This window comes from Neodiprion pinetum, chromosome 1 (genome assembly GCF_021155775.2).
Source record: "Neodiprion pinetum isolate iyNeoPine1 chromosome 1, iyNeoPine1.2, whole genome shotgun sequence".
Taxonomy (NCBI): Eukaryota; Metazoa; Arthropoda; class Insecta; order Hymenoptera; family Diprionidae; genus Neodiprion; species Neodiprion pinetum.
The window spans coordinates 13166072-13190750 of NC_060232.1; the positions used below are offsets into that span (position 1 = coordinate 13166072).

General features: G+C 38.5%; 1 protein-coding gene across 1 annotated transcript in view; it reads right to left on the bottom strand.

Moving 5' to 3' along the window:
* The window catches only part of LOC124210800 (protein Skeletor, isoforms B/C), a 70586-nt gene that overhangs the window by 40165 nt on the left and 5742 nt on the right, over positions 1 to 24679 (bottom strand). The window contains exons 3-4 of the mRNA XM_046609164.2: positions 4275 to 4500; positions 2811 to 2922 (exon numbers count right to left, since the gene is read on the bottom strand). Coding sequence (XP_046465120.1) covers positions 2811 to 2922; positions 4275 to 4500 — 338 coding nt within the window. The remainder of the gene's footprint in view (positions 1 to 2810; positions 2923 to 4274; positions 4501 to 24679) is intronic.

Genomic DNA, 24679 nt, shown 5'->3' on the forward strand with positions numbered 1-24679 from the left:
AATCAGAGGTTTTCGAGGTCATTTATTACAAACTTCAACTAAAAATTTGAGAATTCAAAATGGTAGATCCAATATAGCGGTCGAAAATGCAGCGTATCAAATTTCATTCGTACTAAATTACATCTTGACTTTTCGTTGGCCGTATCGAATAGACCATTTTCAATTCCGAAATTGTGAGTTCAGGTTAATATTTTTTTTCAATTTCCACATTCCAAGTCAGTCAGAGGTTACGAATAACGTATAACTTAAACAGGCAGGGGGCTAAAGTTAACAAGAATAAACTGCAAGAGCGCGTTCATCTCTTTAAGTAAGAAAAAGAAGCGGATGATGCCATCGCGAGGCGCTGAAATCATCCACTTTTCTCTTCTGCTTGAAAACTTGTTTCTGTTACTTTAAGCTCCGGACTTTCATGCATAGTCACCTTCGTTGCACTTCATCAATTAGGTGTATGCGCCGTGAAGGAATTTTGAATTTATTGTTTACTATCTTCGTTTTTACATATTACTAGTAATTGTACAAAGTTCATCATGCATGATAAATTGAGCGTTTAAATATTCGCATAAATTGCAACTTAGGGTAGTCCTTAAAATGGTCATTTTTTAAATTCAACCGGCTCACCCCCCCCCCCCCCCCCCCTCAAATAGGTTCCGAAAATTTCAAAAATAATTCCCTACTTTTTTATCTCAACTCTAACCAGTGCACGTAAGAGGATGGATTTCCCGATTTAATCCTTTCAGGGCAACATCAAATCCACCGAACGGATTTCGATAAAATTTAGTCTAAGGGGGTTTCTTGAGACGCTGATTACGAATCTGAACTCGAAATTTGACAATTCAATACGGCTGTACAACGTGGCGGACCAAAAACCAAAAAGTCATTCGATTTCGATAAAACTTGATGCTCGGGGGTTTTCGAGGTAGCTGGTTACGAATCTGATCTTGAAACTGCAAAATTTAAAACGGTGGATCCAACATGGCAACATCGAGTGACTTTTGGGATTTTGGTCGACCATTTTGAACTGTCAATTTTCGAGTTCAGATTCGTAATCAGCGACCCAAGAAACCCCCGTACACCAAATTTTACCGGAATCCGTTCGGTACTCCGCTCTTTTACGGGCACTAGTTGGAGTTGAAATAAAAATTTTACAAACAAGGGAATGATTTTTTAAATTATTTAGAGTCAGTTTAGGTGGTGAGCCGATCGAAATTCAAAATTCAAAAATGACCTTTGTAAAGATCATCCCATTGCAGCTAGATTGATCGACGGTTGAGATTGTCAAAAATTTCTGAGCTTCTTTTGGGGCGAATTTTTCCTGATGAAATATCTTTGATTTCGAGTCCAGTGATACATAAAGCATCGAGATAACTTGATTTTTGAGGGGACGCCCTATCGGCCGTGTATTCGTGGTCAATGGCGCGTGTGCGATGGATTCGGAAGCCAAGACAGGGGCGTATATATGTATTATTGGGCGGGGAGGTTCCCTTCCTCTTATATTCAGAGGGGTTTAATATCACAGTCTAAGGGGTGCTCCTGGACCGTGACAACCCTCCATCAGCTACGCATCGTCGCCGCGGTCGTAGAGTTGTCCGTTCGTCGTTCTCAATATACCGGGTGTCTAGACAACCGCCGTTTTAGGTAAACACGGCGAAAGCGATAAAACAGGGAGGAAATGACGTGGCGTATTTTCTGCTTTTTAGTATCGGCTTAGGGTTTTTCCACCTCTGATTTTGACTTTTGATAGCTGCTAATGATAAAAGAAGTTTCGCTACTGATTAACGGTTTTAGTATTGAGAGATGCTAGTTTTTTTTACCTGTATTTAGAGTTTTGAAATTTCAAGAATGGTTATTGATTGTTGAAGTTATGTTCAGCAGATAGCTTGAGAAGTCACATTTTTTCACGTCATTATCATGTCTATTATCGGACACTAGATTGGAAAAAAAAAATAAAAATTTAAACACAGGGTTTTTCAGGTTTACCACACTTTGTAATTATCGCTGGAACTAAAAACTCTAATTTCATAAATGTATTCTCTTTTCAGTACTATTTTCGTAGTTATACTCAATCTTAACACCTCATCTTTAATTCGTAATTCACGGAGTCTATTTCAGAAATCAATCATTTTTTGATACCTACGTATCAGATTGAAACGTGTACCAAATTTTATCGAAGTCGTACAAACTGTTTCGAAAATTTCCTATAAAAAGTGTTAAAGCGTGTTTTAAATGAAATGAGTGGAAAATCGAGCGATTGTGAACCACTTTTCAACTTTCGAAACCTCAAATAAAGTTAAAACTCCTGCCTGTGAACTGTACTTATTCGTTGGTAAGCTTTTTGGTCTCAATAAGCAGCTGTTCAGAGTTAACTTAAAGCCCAAGAGCAACATAAATACGTTAAAGTTGTTACTAACAGTGGTGAACAAGCAGTTGCGCTCGCATAGGTCGAGAAGACATAAAACGAAAAATGTCTACCCGATGGTCGTAAATCTTGATAGTTAAAACCGCGTATAAACCTTATGGGTGTGGCAACTGTGATAAGGATTTTTTCCCTTTTATTATTTTTTTCTAATTGTCGACCGACGACGAGTCAGGCGATGCCTGGCAAGGTGCCATTGCGGTGTCGACGGTATTCACTTCCGCAGGTGGTTCCTTAGCGACTGTAAGCCGTGAAGGTGTTGACTAATTCTCTACTTCCGGAATCAATTACCCATACTGCAAGCTCGACCCAATACCACAAACTCTTTGCACGCTTGCGCACCCCTGCATGCCCCTAAACCTCAAATAGCTTTTATCGTTAGTATTTCCACACTTACCGTAAATCTTTGACACCAAACGCTCAGCCATTTGATGTCTCTTATTCGATTTCCCTGCGGTAACCTCAGTATGATGTCACTGTTGTTATACGCTTTCAAAACCGGCGGGTCCCTGCAAAATTGACGTAGGGTTAGATTCAGGTTTCGATGCCGGTGGAAGGAATCGGTGAAAGTTAATCTTGAGAAGTTTGAGATACACAAATTCAGTTCCACTTCGTTAAAGGTACATAATTGTTTTCTCAAAAACTTGGTCTTTGAAAACATTTAGAAAAAGTAACTCTTAAGTAACTGTTCTTTAATTCGTTCAATTTATTTATCGACAGTAATTGACGATAATTTTACTAAAATCAAAAAATTATAATTTATCGGTAAGATGAATATTTGGTCTACAGTCGATCGTTGTGCTGGTCTGCTTTCGATCGTAATTCTTCACGAAACTTAATTTTCGCGGAAGAGCTGGTTTCATTTATAAACCATCCACGAGCCTGTATTAATTCAAATGATCCCCCCGCCCAGTAATTATTTGGAAACCTCACGATAACCGAGTCTTTCTATTGAAAAATTATCATTTGTTCCTTTCTTTTCGTAGTTACTGTCAGTTGCCGACAATCACGAAATATGCGAATTTTGAAAACGTTTCAAGTCTTGAAAATCTGAAAATGTGGCTTGTTAGAAAAAAAAAACGCTGACGATAAGAATTAAACTGTAGGTATTTTTCCCATCTATCAAAGACTTGGAAATTTCAGAAAACAACAAATGAATCCTTTTAAAATCACACCCATTATCTCATTACGCGAGGAACAAACCGATGGCTTTGTGTGGAAATTCATGATTAACAGTGTGGTTCGAAAACTTGCATATTGATCAAAAATGATTTCTAATAATACATTAAGCGTGATCGGAGTACGTTTTCACCGACTATAAGGAATCCTCGTACATTATGTACTATGTGAACGCTCCAGCCGCGATGAAGCGATTTCAACAGAATAGCAGCCCGGTTTCGTGCGTGGGACCACCCCCCGCTTTAAAAATCTATGACCGACGCATGAGGTTTGAAGCGGTGTTTGTGAAATTTCTGCGGTGAAGAACTCGACGCGGAGAAAGCATCGCGGTCAGGACTGCAGAAGTGTTAGAGTCCTGAAAGCGCACGGGTAACGGGGAATGGGATACAGCGCAGCAGCCCGTGGCCAAGGGATGAAATGAAACTCAATGAAACTCAAAGGGCTTGTTGTGAAGGGGCCCGGGAGAGGGGAGTGGAGTGGAGGGAGAGAGATTGAGCCGTAGGGTGAGACGGGCGATATGCTGCAGTTAATAAAATTGGAATTACGAGCCTGTTCCCACTCGGAGTTCATCTTCCCGTTATTGCGTTTTGCTCGATCGCCAACTAGGGGCTGAGAATCGCGGAAAATCTACAAGCAAAAGTGGCGGGGGTCAGGGTTCAAGGTCCGTCGTGTTCAGACCCACCTTTCGCTGTAGTCCTCGGGGTAAGGGACGATGAAGCCGTCTGGACTAGGCCTGGGGCTGTTTCCGACCCAGAAGTAAGCGGCAGGACCCGTTCCGTCATAGCTGAAGTCTTTGATGAATATCGTGGTGTCGTCGACCGCGTAAACGGTGCCTCTGGTTTGATGGGCGTACTCCTGCAGAGGTCCGATCAGTCGTCCGTAGTAGTTTGGTCCGTACTTGGCGTGCCCTGAAGCACAAAGAGAACACAGACCATTTGATTTATTCGCTTTTCACTCATTGAATGTTTCGAAATCGGTATTTCAGGGTAATACTGATATGCAAGTATGACATTCGTCTTTTTCGACAATCATTCCATGTCGTTTTAACCTTGGCACGGCGTTCGTCCGCGAAGTTAATACCTTATATGCGTTTGCCTTTGCGAAAAACGTCGGACTGACAATGAGAAAAGATTCTGAAACCAAGTTGGAAGGATGTTTTGTCACCTACGCGATTGTTCACAAGTATTTTCGAAAACAGTGTATCGAATTTCGTGAACTCAATACTCAACAAACCACTTGTCGATTTGGCTGAAATTTGGATAGAGATCGGTCTACGTCTAGACAGTGTTGTCGCAACTTTGTCAGACATTTTTCACACCAGACTTCGAAATGGGAAACGTTGAAACTTTTTTCAAATTCGCAATTTTTGATTCGTTAAGATGATTTATTGTGCTTTGATATCAAACTTTCCACAATTGGAACGTGAGGTTTTTTTTTTGTTAGAATTTTTTATAGGACGGTGTACGAGTTTTTTGCTAGGCAGGGTTTCCGATGAACCGCTGAAACCATTTAACCTAGATGGAATGAAAACTGAAGTACGAAAGTGAACAGTGCAGATACTGTGTGCAGTCGATCCTCTCGCAAAAATGAAATGCTTTTCGGCGAAACTGAACCATTAGTCTGAATTATATTTTAAAGAAGTGTATAAAGCAACATTGCAATTATTTGTTACACACGAATGTAACGTTTTTTTCATTAAGTGAATTTCAATTTAACGCTGGATTCCATTCGCTTCAACTCGGGAGTTTATTCGTTCTGATACGTACTAGCAAAATACCTGAACAACTCCCAAGATCTTTTTCATTAGTACCATGACTGGATATTTGTATAAATTTCAACGTACATCTTATTCGTCAAAGCTGATAATATCAAAATGCATGCATTGAATGTATCGACAACTTTCAGAGCGAAATTCTCAGACCTTTCAGAGAAAACTTTGAAAATGACTTATTCTTCAATAACCATACAATGTATCTTTTCATGGTGAATATTGGGGGTAATCACGAAGCTACGTTGTGTAGGGTGAGTAACTTAATGAGAAAGTTGAAGGATCTTTGAAACGTGGCGGGAACCCCAGCTTACGATGTCATCAAGCATCTTACTCCGCAAATTTACATAGGGAAAGTTTATATAATACATGTAATATATATACGTTAATTGTGAATGATGAGTCCAATGCTTGAGACGTTTTGGAAGGTATGTGCAAGTCATTAGTACCAGTCCATGCACCCTTCTCGAGTTTGGGACGCTCGGGAGGAATAAAGCTATATATAAAAGCCCCTGCAGAAACGCACATATGTACAAGGTATACATCTTTATACATGCAGCACATCGACGTTTCCAATTTCCTGTAGACATTTCCTTTGGAAAGGATCAAAGGATGCACGCGAAATAGCTGTGAATAACAACAGCATCGTCGTTGCCTTAACATCCCTTCAACTGTACAGGGTGTCCCATTTTAAGAGGAATGGTCCCATTACTCGAGAAAAATAAGTTGTACAGAAAATTGTTTCAGACGGGAACTAAAGAGTTTCGAGCGGGACATGAGATGATGCTACCAAGACCCTTTTTAGTAGTTGTAAGAAGTCATTGCCACCTTTAATTTCTTGATAAACGAGCAATTGGTTTTATTAGACACTAGATCATAGCTGAATTATTTCTCGTAAAGGATCGTTTACCTTGCCTATAACTTCGCGCTCTTATACTATAATACGTCACGAGCATTAATCAAGAACCATAATAATATCCGTAAGGAAGTACAACTATTAAGGATAAACGCTTAAAAAAAAATGTCAAAGCAACAAAAACCACGTATAAAATGAAGGTTCAACAGTTAGTACTGAGGTCAATCAAGTCGATTTCAATTCAAACGATATTCTATTAACATAGGAAAAAAACATAAAGTTCAAGAATTTCAACTAAAAAAAGAAATATGTTTTATGCAGAATTATCATCGACCAATAGCTGGATTATCACAAAACATATTAATATGATTATCAAATTCATTTCAAGTGATTTTCAGTACATAAATTTAAAACCTACAAATAATCACCGATTGAATAAAGTTATAAAACCAAAATGGTTTTGGCATCAAGAAAATTGAGCGATACCGTAGTTTTACTGAATTTAGATATTGAACATTCATTTTTGCCGTTTAGAGGATAATTTTTTTCATCAACCTATTCACTGAAACCAATTCCAATTTCGTATTTCAAACCTTGAATCATCACCTTCAAAATTGTTCATTGACTTTCTTTCAATTCCACTTTTCATAACACCCAATACGTTCTCAACATTTCACGTCTCGTCTAACTCTGACCAGGAAATGAAATTTTCTAAAGATTTTCTGAACTAAACTCACGACCAACACCGCCTGCGAAACTCACACTAAGATTTAGTGGAAACCTAACGAATACAAATCTTATACAGCTGAAAGTCCCACCTTCTAAACGGTCCGAGGCGTTCGCGAAACCTACATCGTTGGTATTGGGCCTGTTGAGTTCCGGAATAGATTTGAACGACGTATTTGCGCGAGATGGCCAAAGCGAAATGAAAGGGGACGGTGGCAGAAACTCCTCCCTGGCTGCACAGGTTGAACGCATCAGCACCCCAATACAAAAACGATACGCTGGGGTTCCCTTTGATTTGCATGAATTTCATTTCATTTGCTCTACAGAGCCGTAAAACCGCCTCGAATTGAGATGAAAGCAGTAAAGATTACCGAGTACACCACCTAAGCGTATTCCTTGCTCGTGAATCTTCACGTTACGTCCCAATTTTCGCCTTGAAAATAAATCAAACCAATCACTTTTTTGGAACGCTGCAAGGAACATTCGGCCGCCCTGCGGAACGTAACGCTTTGATTGTTATTCACAATCCATATTTTTGAAAAAGGATCTTTGGCATCACTACATAATATGGCAGAACTTATCGCCAGAGCTACGTCATTTTCGTTTCTGCTGAAACCACAGGTAATAAAAACTTGGGATTATTCATACTTACAAGGAAGGTATCTCAGGTCGATATCTCTGATTCTATTTCTTGTGTAATATGTTACAGTAGACTGAAAACTAAGCGACACGTATCTTTTTTCATCTTCCATTAAGCTCTTTGAGGGGGTGAAACTACCCTCCGAAGTAAGACACGTCAGGGGGTGATTTGGCAGTTTCACACACAAGAACATAACATTTTTTAACCAATCCAACTGGAAAAGTTTTCTCGTAACGAAAGATGAAAAATTTAATTTCCTCAATTAAAAAAACAAAAAACAAAGAAAACTGCTAAATCACCCGTTGACATGCCTTACTTTGAAAAGTTGTTTCACCCCCTTAAATTGTTTAATGGCAGATAAAAAAACAATACATGTGGCTTAGTTTTTGTCCCTCATTATTTCCATAAATTTTGGTGTTTGAGAACGAAGAATTTAGGAATAAAATCATAATTATATTAGAATATATCCCCCCACCCTTGCCCCCTCTTTTAATAGTACAATAACATCAAAATTAGCGCTAATTTAATATAATGTGAACATTCAAACTCATATTACACCCAAAGTTTTGATAGTTGTTTAACATTTCTTGGACAATATTTCCATAATTAGGATCATTAACGTTGCCTAAAAATTTAGAAACAACAGTTTTCAAGGAATTCAAGGCATGCTTTTCTGAGCTTGTCATGATATTTTCAAAGTCTGCATGTTCATACCAACGAAGTAAACATGAATTTACTAGATTACTCCTCTGAAATTGATAAAAATATTTCTTTCAATAGAGTTCTTCTGAGACAAGCGTCTCTCTATACTTATGCTAATAAAAAAAGATCGTCATGTGATATACGTAACGACAGAGTTGATATTCTGAATCAGCAGACCAAAATCTGTAGGTATCATATATGTACAAGTATCCAGAAAACTTTTTCATCGCAGACCTGTGTAATTGTTCACGTAATGAATTTCGGAATTCGTAGACTCGTGATTGGTTCATTATTATCAGACCCTGATTATGGGAAACTGCTTCTTCTGAACCGTTCTGATCAACGGACTTTGATACCACGCAATATGTGACACCTGTAAAGTCATTATTCCCAACAAGGCACCGTTTGAAAACCTGAACAATGATAAAATTGTTGAAAACTGTCCATACGCAGTTGAGAAAACCGTTAATCAAGAATTAAACTTCATTGTGCAAGTTCCATGCATGACATTCTCCGTCAGCGAGCAAAAACCGTATGAAAGAGTGCCTAAACGACGAGCGGAGTTGAGCGTTGTCGCGTGATAATTGTCGCACGCGGGTCCTTATCTGAAATGCGTTTCAGCTTTTAGCGAACCCCTTTAGACGACGACGGAGTCCGTGCAGGGTGTCCCGTTGAGGTCCCTTTCCCTTTCCCTTTCCCTTTCCCTTTCCCTTTCCCTCTCCGCCGCCCCATTCACCGTCCCGCAGGATATTATGGCCATGTGACAATGAATGCAATGATCACTATCTAACAGGGGTTCTAGGTGCGTCCCTATAACACTATAAGACACTAAACTACCCCTGACTGGTACCCAAACTGCCCCAGCTATATTATGCCCATCGATGTTTATTGGATTATACGCCATACTATTTGTTGGGAACCAAGCTAATGGAACTGTAATTACCGCACGCGCCTGACACTGGGGTTCCCACTACTGGCTGACGTCGCTGTACCGTTACCAAAAACAAACCAGCACTTATAAAATAAACATTTTCTGCACCTGTTCGGTCGGCCTTTCTCCCCTTTCACTGCAACGCGAATCATGCAATATGATCCGTCACTGCGACTCATATTAGCTATGGCATTTAACCGGTCATTTTCAATAATATCGGGAGTTTAATCAGATTTTAGAAAACGCTCAGTCAATGAACTCGTAATAAGATCATCGGTAGTCCGCATTTCCATGCTATATATTGTATACGCATGCCATGTAAAATTGTTCCTCCACCGAAATTCAGTGTCATTTACTTAAGATTACAAATAAATAAGAAGCATTCGTGATAAGTGACATTCGTTACCTTGATATCATGTACGTACATCAGGTACTTCAGTAAAAGTCTCGTATAGAAACTAAGGAGCACCAGGTTACAGTGAACGTCACATATACTTTTCAATATTACACATTGGAAACTTGCCGATTCAGTGCATAATCACTTATTTCCAGCTATATCTATGTATAAGTACGCAGTTAATCTTGCACAAGGTACGATAGACGAAAAGCTAATACTTGTAATTTGATTTCTCTTTTTTCAATCAAAATAGAACTTTTCAAAATTATGCGGAATCACTTTGAATCGGTAACCATATGTATAAGATTCAAGGCAAAAGTAAACAACCTGGATATCTGGACTCAAATGTAACTAGGTATTATATTACAACAAGACGTTCTGTTCACGTCATCGAAAACGAAATCATACTTTATAGCCTGTTCAATTACATGCAATTAGCTTCTGCAACGTATATAACATCGATAGCGTTATGGTACATGAATCGTGAGACGATTCATTACGACATTTTTCTCTCCGAGTGTTAAACGATCGTGTCCGGAGGGTGTAGAGCCAAGGGTGGTGTGTCCGGGTTCACGGACTAACGCCAACGACCCATCTCACGCCTACTTCCGACGTGCTTTCTATTTTCGGGTCCACAGCCTGCAACGTTTCCTAACACGCCATTTGCGTCTCTTTGGTTATTTCGATGTGACGTATCCTTTGAATATTTCATGTAGATCCTCTGTGGAAGTTTGAACGAGCATAATTGAAATGATTCTAAAAGGTACACAATTATGATACACGTGAATTCAAAGCTCAACCTCCTAGGAGATACGGTTATCAAAGAGAGGAATAGAAAATTGGGAATATTGCAAACTGTCCGCTGTGACCTAGTTTTCAAATGTCTTTACTTCATATCGATCGATCTGATGGTAGAAGTTGGAGATAGTTTAACTGTATGTTTATCGCAAGTACTAAGCGATCTTGTTTCAAGATGACCAACACGGATATGACTGCGAATTGTTGCAAGGCGTCAACGGACCACTGGTTCAACTGTGTAAATAACTTTGTTTGCAGTAGAACAAGGGCCAAATCTCATTCTCGTATCAAGCTGAACTTTTTTTTTAGGCGAGTAAGAACCTCCGTGGTAACAGGAGGAATCCCCCGAGAATAGAACGAGGCATAGAGTGTATGGCGGCACGTGATAGTTCCGTGTTTGGTTGTAGGCTGAAGAAAGAAGCACCCTGCACCACTCTTCAAGAGGTGATCCTGAAAGCAGGATATGGTCTTGGAGTGGCGGTCGGGTGGAGGAGGACAGTGCGATGGACGCAGAGAAACGAGAGGAGGGGGTTGGTCAACATTTGAGCCCGGCAAACAGCTCTCTCTCCAGACTCTAGCGTCTCCATCGCTCCTCAGGGACCCTCCTTCACCCCCGCAACCTCAGCGTATCTCCGGCGAGGCCTTTGCTCAGTTTTGCATCTGCACAACCCGGGCTGCTGGACCCCCACTTACACTGGCAGAGGACCTGTCGCATCCCCAACTGCAGTGGACGAGGCGCATTATGCAACGTGGTGGATATAAAGGCACTCGCAACTTCATTAAAATCTGACTGTCGCGTCTACTCAAATTACCTAGCGAGTGTTGCTACACTGCCGTGTAGTTACCCGAATAGCGAGTCAAGGGATCATCAACGTTGGCGTGTGAAACATCTTTAGGAAATTAAAAGACCTACAGATCTTTCATCTTCGTACATCATGGAAAAAACGTTTCAATTATACGTGCTATAATGTGGTTTGTTCTGTGATTATATTATATATCAACACGATCGTCAGTTCAGGTTAGAAGTAGTACATTGCGTCACAAGTTAGGAAAATATTGGGCTCATACCACAAGCCACACTCGTTGTGATGTCACCTATCCGCGCATGTCACACGCGATATTATTTGTTGCATTTTCCCGTGAAGTTTGTTTTGAGAAGCACGGCAGATGCCACTGATGGGGAGTAAACTTAAGGTCGTGTGACTTACGTTCAATGACATAGTGCGGAAAATTGACTTACTCGAAAGTACGCATGCATCACCGTTTTCTTCCGCACTGACCGAAAATGGAGCAGTTTACTCACGCCTCACAGGTTTCGAAAAGCGGATTTTTGAAGCAGGTATTGTAGAAAAAAATTCTTCGGCATATAGTATGTCACCCTTTTTGCAAATAGTGCGGAAATAAAAAGTTTACGCATGTGTACGTGCGAATGTTCTTCTCTTCGTTGCAGGGCTTTTTGATAATATCCGATTCGTGTGATCATAGTACTCGTTGAGAAGTCTCCTATAATTAATTTCCGCACTTATTACGCAATACAGCCGGTTTATTATTTTAAACGAGTCATTATGATATCTCGGAAACGTAGCGTGATACTTGACAAAGTTTCGAATGAAAGTTGCTCAATTTTGAGGATGACATCTATCAGAGGAATTGATGTAAATGTAAGCCATGCTTCATTTGAGAAGTCTTCATGAGAACCATTTGTTAAAATGAAAACCGATTTCCTTCGAACCAAAGTTGTAGTTAATATCAAAACGCTTCAGAAGTTTTAGTATTTTGTCTGTAGAAAGACTTTCCGCCGACTTATAGCGTTTTGATTTCCCGTACAGGCTCGAGGTTGTGTCCCATTATTTATTTATTTTTTTCTACAATCGAGGCATCTTCTACTGCCAATCGAATACAAATAAGAACAAAAGTGCCAATCCTTATCTCTACATCTGGTTAAAGTTCTCATTCAATGCTGTTTCAACCTCGGCTTCAACGTGGGTATGTTTGCAATTGGTAAAAGTTACGCACTCGCAGTGCCTTGAGGAATTGAGTCATGATATAGAGCAACCATTATCCAGAATTTTAATTACGAAGGTCCCCAAAGCCCGCATACATTCGATCTTAAAATTTCTCAAAGATTGCTCACCAAATGGCCCCTTCTATGCTGTACGACTGGGCGTTCACTGTTCAGGACCGCGAGGCAATGTGTTGGAGACTGACGTTAAAATGAAGCGCGGGCCCTTATATTTTTCAGAAAGCGGTGCTCTTCAATGCCGCCCGAGGAAACAAAGGATAAGGGTGGCCAAGGGACAAGCCTGCAGGCCGTGGTGCTGTGCCTTCCGATGCGTTGTTTTTATAACGAACTCTTTTCTCTCTCTCTCTCTCTCTCTCTCTCTCTCTCTCTCTCTGCATATCGCGTGGACGATATTACAATCGGTTATACGTACGAGGACCGTTCGCGGCACTATGGCAGATAACGCATCAACCGGAAGCTAAGTTCTATTGTCTTTGGCGGACGGGGGAGTGTGGAGTGGTGGCAGCAGGGGTGGCTTAGACATTAACGAGACTAACCGGATTCATCAGGGGGCGTGCGGCTCGAAAGAGAGGGACGTAGTGAAGGGATGCTGGGTTGGGAGGCGCTGATTTTAATCAAGATATGGGCTGGCAGCAGCCAACAGCAGATCAAGCGAGTCGGGTTATCGATCTTCCAAGTGCCGTAGCAAGTACACCGGCCTGATCGGATGCTCAATTTTTAAAGATTAAACTCGGGTTCTCTTTCAAATACGAACGTGCACTTCTGCAGGTTATGGGCAGGATCGGTCGGGTGAAACTTAGTCAAGTGTAAAATATTAGTACAATGTAAAAATGAAATCTAAGATCAGACTTAAAAAAAATCTACAAAACAGTCTTTTCACTTACAATGCAAATATACGTTTTTGTTACGTGAATTCCTTGATGATCTCTTCCAAATTCAATTTTTCAGCATAGGCGTAATATGTGAAGAAAAGCTAAACCTATTATTGAGGCACAGATTACAAACCTTCAACCATTTCGATGCAGAAAAAGACCTTTCAGACGTACATGAGGATCCAGGGATAATTAATTCCAATTTTACAAGCCTTAAGAACTCGGTTAAAGACCCAGACCTCGATGGATTCTGTTTGAGAAATTAGAAAACATCCTTTAAAAACTCAATTTGCATCTTTCGGTCAGATAATACAACGAAAGACACGCTACTTTGAAGATTCAATCTCGTCGGGTCTGTCATGTAATCTTTATTGCCAGATTCAAAGAAGGTTCATGGAAAATATGTGCATTACTACCGGTGCTGTTTTTAAACCTTGCCACAATCTTTCGTGGGTGTTGAAGTTCGGGTTCATCTGCAAATACGAAGTTCGACCGCATAATTGAAAAATGAATAAGTATATAAATACGTTTTATTACAATTTATCTAAACTATTTCGAGCAATTATTATTTTTAAGCTATGGAATTCAACACCTACTGAATTCCGATTTATGGAATTCTCTTTCTATTGAATTCTGAGATATGAAGTATTTCCCCAAAATCACGGTTACTTTGTGGTTCTGGATATGTGTTGCCGGATCTCATGCGTGGGCATACGATACGAATAGTTTATGTGCAATCCAGGAGTTTAAGGTTACAGAATGAAAATATTAGGCCTCCGGATCATGGATTCTAACAAAACTTCTCAAGGCACTCCCTTGGCCCATAGTCTGGAGCTTCTGATGTGCAGTTTTATCTGTCAGGCATTCCTTTGACCATTTTACAATCAATCACGTTGTCGGAAATTCTTAGTTATCGCTTTACTAACGAAAACATCACAAACCTCATATTTTACACCAAGGAAACGAGTCTAGAAGCTTGAGCAGAATTCATGGTTCCAAAGGGCTGACGATTCTTTCTGTCAATATGATCACCATCTTACTGGCTACCTACACATTGTATGGGCACAGTCTGTAAGTATCTATAGCAAATTTATTTCAGGCAGTTTAATTACAAACATACCTCTTCTGGATTGTCTGTTCGTATATGAAACTCGTATTAGTTTTAGAGCTGATACACTGTTGAACGGCTCAATATTGTCCGTTGGGAATTGATGCATTTGGTGAAGCAGGTATACGCATCACTAGACACCCTTTCCGCAAGCTCAGCGCTCTTCTCGTTCTACTCACTGACTCCCCCGATCCCGGCTTTCCCGTCTCACCCTATGTTTTACTCTCGCGCTCTCTTTCTCTATATATCATGAATATATATATATATAAATATATATATATATATATATATATGTGTGTATGTACATATTTCTCCGTCTCTCTCCCTCTTTCACTTTTTGGCTCTATCTCTGTTCTATATGCTGCCATCCGAGAATATAATGGCTCTAAAACGAAGCCCCGACCATCCCTCGTCTGCTTTAATCTCTTAACGGGCAAACGACAAAAAATATCATTCATATTCTTCGTTAGGACTTAGCCAGGCTCTGACGATGAGTGGTGCAGAAGATTGGTACAGGGTTCAATTAGGATATTGCGCTGTTTTTTTCAATCACATCTATTGCGAGGCGCTAATCATTCAGACTAGATCCAAAAAAATGTATACGTACCGTCAAATAGAATAAATTTTCCTCCTGCGGAAGTAAAAATGTAAGTCGTACATGGACCTTGTACGTATCGGTTTGACACTGTATAAATTGTTTGATGAAAATTGTTTCCTTCTGACGAGGTTGAATTAGTAAATAGTAAAACTCAATCAAAGTTTTTAGTTGCCGTAACTAAATTGTTCAATTATCACACAAAATATTAATCTTCTTTCGGCAGTCTTCCAGTCGCAACGATAACTTTGTTATTCGAAAGAAATTTTTATAAACGAAATGCCACCGCAAAAAACGTTAGATTAAGAGTAAATTTTGAAACTATGTTGGAAACACGTTTTGTTCTTGAAAAAGTATTTTCAAGTATTTTCAAGAACGGATGTACCTATAAATACATGTAATTTATGTGTGCGTGTGCGGATTTTTATTAGTACGCGAACCGTCCTATAGGTATATAAACGACTTGATCGATTGAGAGAAATTTGGATAAATAATTTTCTACATTCAGTCGGTATTCCATTAACTTTAAACTGGCCTTTTCCACATTCGGATTCAAATTGGCGAAGTTCAAACCTTTAATAAATATGTAATTTTTTCATTCTGCAAGATGATTATTTCAATTTTGAAATGAAATTTTTTGCCACTGCAATGACATTTTTTAGGAATCCATGTTTCTTTTTAAATCACTTGGGTCAGTGTACTAATTTGTTGTAAACAGGATTCCAGGCGAACTGATGAACCGATTTTACTAAATTTAGAATGCAAAATGGTACATAGTCATATGCAATAGACTACAGTGTTGACTTGGTTGATTTTCACGACCTGAAGCCAAGCAAGCTTGCCATTGTCAAGTAACACTGCTGTTAATACTGGCCCCTTGACACTGACAATGAGAGTATCAGGCGCCTAAATTATGGATTCTGTTCAAACTTCTACGGTTGTTTTTTCGCCCTAGAATATAAAGCCTATGATATGCATTTTCGTCTCCAGTCCTGTCTTTACTCTGGGTAAAATTGACTGTATCAGTAGTTTAATGAGGGCAATGCCATAGTAAGTGAAACCTGCGGTGTATTCATGCTTTAAACATTAATTTTCGTTATTCTCCAATCATGTTCAGATGACTGAATGTCGTAAATTCAGGTATAAACGGATGTATAATTATTTTTAAAGCCCTAGTTAAGGATAAACTACGACTGTTCGACGATTTGATCTAACAAAAACTGAGTGAAGGGAATCCCAATGGATGGAATTACGCATCGGAAGCTCAAATTTTCAAATAATATAAACCTTCATAATTTCTCCATTTATGTATATCCCCATTCAAAATTGTTTCTACGATATTAGGAGAAGAAAACTAATCATTTCAAGAATAGTAAAGCATTTGTACCCATTGCTATGTTTTATAAAAAATTAAAGAGGTCGGACAGGTGTAAAATTTTGTTATTCCTGGCTGCAATCGAGTTGTGACAAATACGAATGAAAGATAAATATTGACAGACAGTCGATTCAACAAGGAAAAAAGGCAAATCAGTGACAATATGTTCAAACAGCAGCTAGTGGTCATCGCGAGTGTTATATAAATTATATTTCATTACCTCTTATGTTCCTGAAAGTATAAATTTCTATTTATCGCTACTGTACACTCCTTAACTAATTTTATTTTTTACCGTGATCAGAAAATACATATGTGAGTAAAAAAAGAAAATGAGATTATTAGAGCTATATTTAAAAACCCTTGCATAGATTACTATTCACTCGTATTGAATTTACTTGCAACTATTGCTACGATATGATGTTGGTGCAGAAAAATTTGATATAAAGGCCTTATCTGACTGAAAAAGTGTAGTTAAATAAACAAACAGATTGAATGTTGCAATAACCAAAAAATATGTATAATTGACAACTGCAATCCAAGTAAACAGTTAATCCAACGACATTTTCTTGTAATTTGAATAATATTTAAGCTATTATTGTAATTATAGCAATTTTACTAGAATTTTCTAGTAATATCAACAAATTAAATTTTTCTCGATGTACTTAACAAATTTTGCAAGCAACCAAGTACGACGTACCCATAAATAGGAGGTGGCGGGTAGAAATTACGATGCCTGTCACGTGATCAGATAATTCTCGATCGATACATAATTCATTGATCGATTCTTTATTCTAGCTTATGTCCCACAGTGAGCAGAAGTCTATAAATTACATCTCGTTTATGTCAACTATGAATACTCCAGGGATAAGTTTCGTAAAAAATGACGTCTCGTATAAACTGGATCATGTGTATAGTTCAACACTTCCAGATGGTGAATAAGATTCCGGTAGGTACTTTGACAATTTCTTTATCTCTGACAATTATTCCACTCATGTAGTATCTAAGAATCCACTCCACCATACGAGCAAGTTATTGCACCTAATTTTCATCCAACGGGCTTTCTGCGGTAAGCAATTGTTGGTGCGAAAATTTCCTCATCCCTCTTTTGCCGAGAATGCAGGTATTCCTTGACCCACACTCCCACATACCGAAGCATCGAAACACGATTCTTTATCCTACGCGTGTTACACACGCCACATGTGTATTGCAGGAATGCATCGATATTACACGTGTGAGATCCGCGTGAAGGGACAGAGGTGATCAGTGCAATAACCTTGTACCTTTAATCTGCAGCAAATTCTAAGAACGTAGGCTGATTCCAATGGCTGCAACGGTACATTTGTCATCCCTAAAAATCCCAATCGTTGTAGGCATCGCGTTAATTTGCTTGGTTGGCAGCAGCTCTCGGGCGAGTTCATAACCACGGGTTTATCCGGTTGTTTGAGTTCCACTGCGATGATACGAATGTCTCCCCATGGGAACAGCCCGTCACATATTGATTGTAGAAGGCGCACCACTGTACATAACTCGTACCACGCGCATAACATGAATTTCATGGAACCTCCCATCATCGCCCTATCCCCCTGGCTCTGCTCATCCCGCTTTTGCACTCCGCGCAGTCGGGACAACCCCAAAACCGTTAGGCATAGAACACATCCTAATGATATCAACGACCGCATTTGTCACGTGCATTATATATAATAGGTGCTATATCTATGTGTCCATGTATGTCTGTATTCGCCGTCGACGAATCGCCTCGCATCTCGACGCTGTGAGAGTCGTCCATGGTTCTTCTAATTTTAAGTAACCCAAGGTAGAGACTTCAGTTTTACCTCACCGCACGATGAAACGACGTCTGTCGCAGGTTACGATTGTTGATGGCACGTTGTGGCGAGTACTTTCTCTCAACATCGATCGAGACTCTCCGGTTACTATCAGCATATGTATGCTTTTGATCGGATCGTGTGGTATTAATCAGACTTCCTTTGTCCATGAATGTTGAGAACGAATGATTTTGCGATTGGTGGATTGCAGCTCTGCTACATGACATTGGCACCTAGTAACCAGTGAACAAAGGATTTGTGCTGATGTACGTGTAGGAAAGTACTTTCACAACACGGTTGCGGGCGCCTATCTACACCTTCGATATCAGTGTGTGAGTGCAGTCTGGGCACCGGAGAAAGCCTGTTCCCTTCCATTAGTTAAATTGTACGGTTCGTTTTCTCACGTATACATGTAACCCAGGTGTTTAAAATAGGATAGACTGTCTTCGGCTTACCTGCTTTATCGACGTGATATAGCGATAGATTTTTCACACCAATACCAATTCTACTACTGACATTTAAGCATTGAACCTATTCCCTCGACAAAGTCTGTTGATCCATTTATTGTCGTTTACTGAATATTAGAATGTACTGCTTCTAGCCTTCATCAATATAGTTCACGTTGCGAGCATACTGAGCATTCATGAGAGCGAAAAAGCATCCTGAATAAATATTCATATTATATACTTAATCGCATAATGTATGTTACGTGTTTTAATTACAAATTCTTTTTATTCTTATTGAGTATACAGCATCGCTTGAAAAAACGTTTTAAAATTCGAAAAAAAACAGCATTATTGTGATATTTCTGAGAATATTGTGTCTAAAAAACTTTGAACTCAGAGATAATAGAGTATAGACACATCATAGTAGTTTCACCCACAAGAACATAATATTTTTTAACCAATTCAACTGGAAAAGTTTTCCCATAACAAGAAATCAAAAATGTAATTTTCTCAATTAAAGAAAAACAAAAAACAACTGCCAAATCGCCCCTTGAAATGCCTTACTTTGGAGGGTGGTTTCACCCCCTTGAAGTGTTTAGTGGCAGATAAAAAAAATACATAACGCTTAGTTTTCAGTCTACTATAACATATTACAAAAGAAATCGAATCGGAGAGATCGATCTGGGATACTTTCCTTGTGAGATGGCCATATCGTAGAGAGACCGACGCAGCGTTGTAACCAACAGGTAGACAAATGTTAGCATAACCTCTAACCAGCCATGCTCGCATCTCGCGAGATTTAATTCAAAACTGTAATACGGGGTGAAAAGAAGGGGTACGCACACTCCACATGTGACGCATGGTACTTCGGGTAATTGGTCTGACCAATGGGTCTGTATTTAATATGTACTTGTTGCTTGGACTCCAGATGTGCAATTCCCACAGGGAACTACACGGCGGTTCTCGATAATGTAAACCGTCCCTAAATTTTGTGGCGAGCCCTTAATTGGCGCAAACTACTGATTGACGCCCATGGTTGGGGAGTCCAACGTTCCACCCGTACGTTTAGATTTAATTGTTTAGCAATGATTAGGGTAGAAAAACGGCCTGTACCGTCTGAACCAAAAATAGTGTTAAGAGAAAAAGTTTTTCAAAAAATTTCCACCAATGTTGTCATGCAAATGACAGTGAACAGAAATGAAACAAAATCCCTAACGCGTAGTAGGAATGTATCTAAGTAAATTCTAGTAACAAACACTAAAATCTCAATAATTTAGAAAAAGGTTTTATGGTTAGAACAATCAAAACAAATGAACTCTAGTGTTTTAATCCGATTCTAATGGTTATTTGGGCTCATGTTGATCATTGAACAATTTGCCACGAATTACAGTCAAGAAATTTTATATTATAATATGATACTTGTAATTTGTTAATGTAATTGCTGATGAACTTCTATTGTAATGCACTTTCAAAATCTATTCTTATCGACTTGAGGGATAACTCTTTGTAAAGATCATTTAACTGATTTATAGAAATCTTTATGGTTATCAAAATTAGATCATAAACATCAGATTTGAATCGAGAGCATTAGGGTTTAGCATTTCGCACGGTCTAATTATAAAAGCTTTTCTCAAATCGTTAGTATCCTAAGGCCACGTAATACTTCTACCTTTACCGACCGAACAAAGTCACCGTTTTTCCTCGAAGAAAGAACGAATCGTCAAAATTTGAACCCTTTCCGTTCATTTGTTTATTTAATATAGGCAGAAAAAGGGTGAGTTTGCTCAGTCGGTAAGTGTACGAGTACTAAATGACCTCAACTTGCCGTGTTACTCAAAATTGCTCAAATTCATACCGATTGCATAGTAGTGATATTGTTTCGTCCACCTTCACTATTATTAGTGAAAATAATATTTCTGGAGTTTTTTTGAACGGGTTTTTCTTTTTTCACAAGTTTTGATTCAAACGGTACGGCTGATTCACCCCTGATCCAGAACTATAAAATTTATTCTGCTACTGTGTAGTTACGTTGAGGCCTGTAGGATAGGTAGATATTTATAAAGTACTGTTAGGATTTTAAGCGGTTATTATTTTGCAGTGTGAAAATTTACTCAAGTTTTGCATAACTTTATATTTAAATTTGCTGAAGAAATTTAAAAAATGTCTGGCTAAGTAATTTCTTCTGTCGAAAAATCACGTACTTCAAATGGAGTGTATCGAACATTTTGATCCTAAGAGAGAACTAAACAGCCTGGCATTTTACTAAATCTTTGCCAATGTGATAGTTCAATGAAAGTTTTGTAAAAAAATAAAAAAAAAACCATAATGTGGTTGGTTGCAGCTAGTAAAAACTTTTATTTACACTGCAACGAATGGATCAGAATCAGTGGCGCAAACTTCACTGAATGCGACATTTCAAAAGAATTATAAGTTAAGGAATAATACGTATGGGGAATCCAGTACAACTAAAGCACCCTCCAAGTCTTAACAATTTCAATTTTTTTCACTTCTGGTATTTCACGACACCGTATAAAAATAACATCACTGATTTTTTTTTTTAATTTTAGACCCCTGTTATCCGCAGTTCTCAAAAGCAAAGTTTTGGCAATTTTTGTAATCCAAGAATGTTTAATCCATGATACTTCGAGACTGAAAATACACATCGACAAGAGCAACGTGCGTTACGAAATTTCATAATTTATCGCTTAGACTCTCAGACAATGAATTTTTCATCTGTAGTTGTGCCGTTTGTTGTATACATCAATTGTTTGGAGTACGGTCTACTGACTGGAGAATTGATTCGATTTCATTTGATGCAAAAATCACGGTGTGCGTCAGGAAAACTGAAATTTGGTATAATCACGCGTTCCGATATGCATAATACAATAATATGTATACCTATGTGCTTATTACTGGTTACTTGATTAAATGGTGGATTGATTACACGGCTCAGCTTCGCTAAATTTTGAAGGGCACGAAATTTAATGAACTGCTAACAATTATCCTTTTTCATTATTTTTTCGAATGCAATCCTACCCGCCGAAAGTGAGTCGTAACTAAATAAGAACTGTAACATAAAGTTTAAGAAATTTGTAGCCCAAGTAAGATTCTTAAATAAATAAAAATGAATTGTACAAGAATCATAACAAAAGGCAATATACCTATATAAACTGGAAAACTCAGAAGTTTGTGAACGCTGCAATAAAAAGAATTGAAATCTCGTTCATTGGCTTGTAGATTGTTGTCTGCTGAGAGAAAAAAGGATATCCCATAATCTTAGATTAGCGAATGATGCCCTCGAACTGAATTACTATTTAATTAATCCTATTATTTTAGATATTAGAAATATTATGAGCTTTGTGTTGTCTTTCCTAGAATCTCCTACCCTCCAAGAATATTTAAACGCTAAAAAGTTCTGATGTACTTGATAAGAATTTATAGTGTTATTACCTCCTCCTCTTCATATTGTACATTTACGATACATATAAGGGTAACAATTTGGTAATCCAAAAGGTGAAATTTAAGAACGAGACCCTTTTGTATTATCCAATTGGATTGTGAACAAAGAAATAAATTACCCACTCACTTATTTAATCAGCTTCGCTATGAATTTTGGTTTGCGCATTATCCTCTTCATCAAGAATGATAGAATTGTTTGAATGAATTTGATGAATTCGGCCAGTAGATAAGAAGCAGCAAGCCCCATTTCTGATTAATTGGAATCGAATCCATTCGTCAGTCAAAAAGCAGTACCGCACCAATTAAAAAATATGCCACAAATGACGAAACTAATAAAGGCATCTACAGTCTGAAGTACTCAAAAATAAATGATGACCCTTTGACACTAAAAACATTATAGCTTTCGAATCATTGAAGATTGTACCGACTTTCCTGGAACAATTTTGTAGAACCAAAATTCGAACATTGCCAAGTAATTGAAATAACAATTTTTCCATCTCAAATCCGTTTTTTAATAGCCAAAACATTGTTGAGAAATCGTGAACTTTTTTTTGTCAAAAAATTGGATTGATAACTGTACCAGTGACTTGAATTTAAGTTATTTTTGTAGATACGATTTTTACATGCCGGGGTACCATTGATTTGAATTTTTTGGATCTTAAAAATTACCACATTATGATTATTGAAAGCTCTGAAACAAGGGCCCAAAGGGTAGATACTCTTACTGTGGTACAAAAAAAGTCCCAAAAGGTTCAAAAAACCGAGGGAGTTCAGTTCTGGAGTGTGGTCCTCGAGTTGATTGTGACCTGGATATCTCCATACACTCCAAAGAGACGAAGTGCTTGCTCACGTATCGGTATACTTTACTTTAAAATCTTACAAGTCCATGTACGCAACCGTATATGAATCTTTGTCAACATGGTCCTCAGTCTCGAATCTCGAATTTGCACTCGTAAGAAAGGTATCTCAGGTCGATCTCGCCGATTCGATTTCTTTTGTAATATGTTATAGGAGACTAAAAAACTAAACGACACGTAATTATTTCACCTGACAACAAACACTTCAAGGGGTGGAAACCACCCTCCAAAGTAAGGCATGTCAAGAGGCGATTTGGCAGTTTCACCCACAAGAACATAATATTTTTTAACCAATCCAACTGTAAAAGTTTCCTCATAACGAGAAATGAAAAATGTAATTTTCTCAATCAGGGAAGTCCAAAAAAAAAACTTCCAAATCCAGGGTGGTTTCACCTCCTCAAAGTGTAAGTTTTTAGTTTACTATAAAATATGGCAAAAGAAATCAACTCGGAGAGATCCGTTTGAGATACCTTCCTGGTCAATTGATAAATCAGATAATGGTTTCTCTACCTCTTATCGATTTGGGGGGTGGGGGATCGAAGAGGGGTAGAAGTTGTTCTACACAAAAACGCATTACGCTTGGAGATAGGCCCATGTCGAACAAGGACATGATCCTCTTAGCACGAGCATTATACTTTTCAAGTGTATTCCGCAAGGCAGCCATCATTCCTGCGTGTAAGTATGCAGTGTCTGCGCACATGGGCATGCGTATACAAGCTGTACCTTACGTATATTATCCATCAACGTGTAGATACATGGACGTATATCTATATTCGGGGACTACAAGTGGCTGAAATATTTTCTACCGTCCCGAGTAAGCGGGATTACTTCCATTTGGCAACACCCGCTGAGTTCGACTTCCACGGGTTCCCGTACCGTCGATCACGCGTTATATTATACGGAGGAGAAAATCACTCCTTCCCGAAATAATCGAGTAATAATGATATATAAGGGGCTCGACTTTTCCTTTTAGTCACTGAAATCGAACGTTTTCGTGACTAGACGTCATCGACTTTATGTTTTAGCGACCCTGGAATGTAATAGTGCAGATAGCAGATATAATCGACGTAACACATAACCTCAGGTCTCCTTCGAGGCACCAAAACTTTTGTCCAAAACAGTTTTTGACTATGACTTAAGGTTCCCGAGATGTTTGCTCATCACACTCGAAATGGAACACCCTGTATACATGCATAATATGTGTTGAAATACTGTTAAATCGTATAAATTGAATTCGACAGGTCACATGCCAGATTCTGTCAAAAATTTTTGAATATTACTAATGAGATTCACGATCGTATTCTTGAGACTATAAAAATTTTTTAAGTTTGGACAACCTAATGGTTAGTGCAATCATGCCTAAAAAGTTATAATATCACAGACAAGCGTGGCAGTAATTTTTATTTCACGAATATTTCACATAAATATCCCCACTATTTTCCAATAAATAATATCAATACTTCCGATCTTGTAGATTGGGAAGAGTTCTTCAGCTACATATCTATATGGTGTGGAAGTTCATTATTAATCAACCTTGGAGATTCATGTGACAAATTTTTTTTCACAAATTCAGCATTATGTCGAAAAATATTAACATTCGCTGAAAAGATCTTGGAAACTAAGACTTTCACAGAGCATTTTGTAGCTTCTTGACCAGTTATGAAAATTCCGGCTTCGCAGAATTGTTCGTCTACAGGATTACACAAAAATT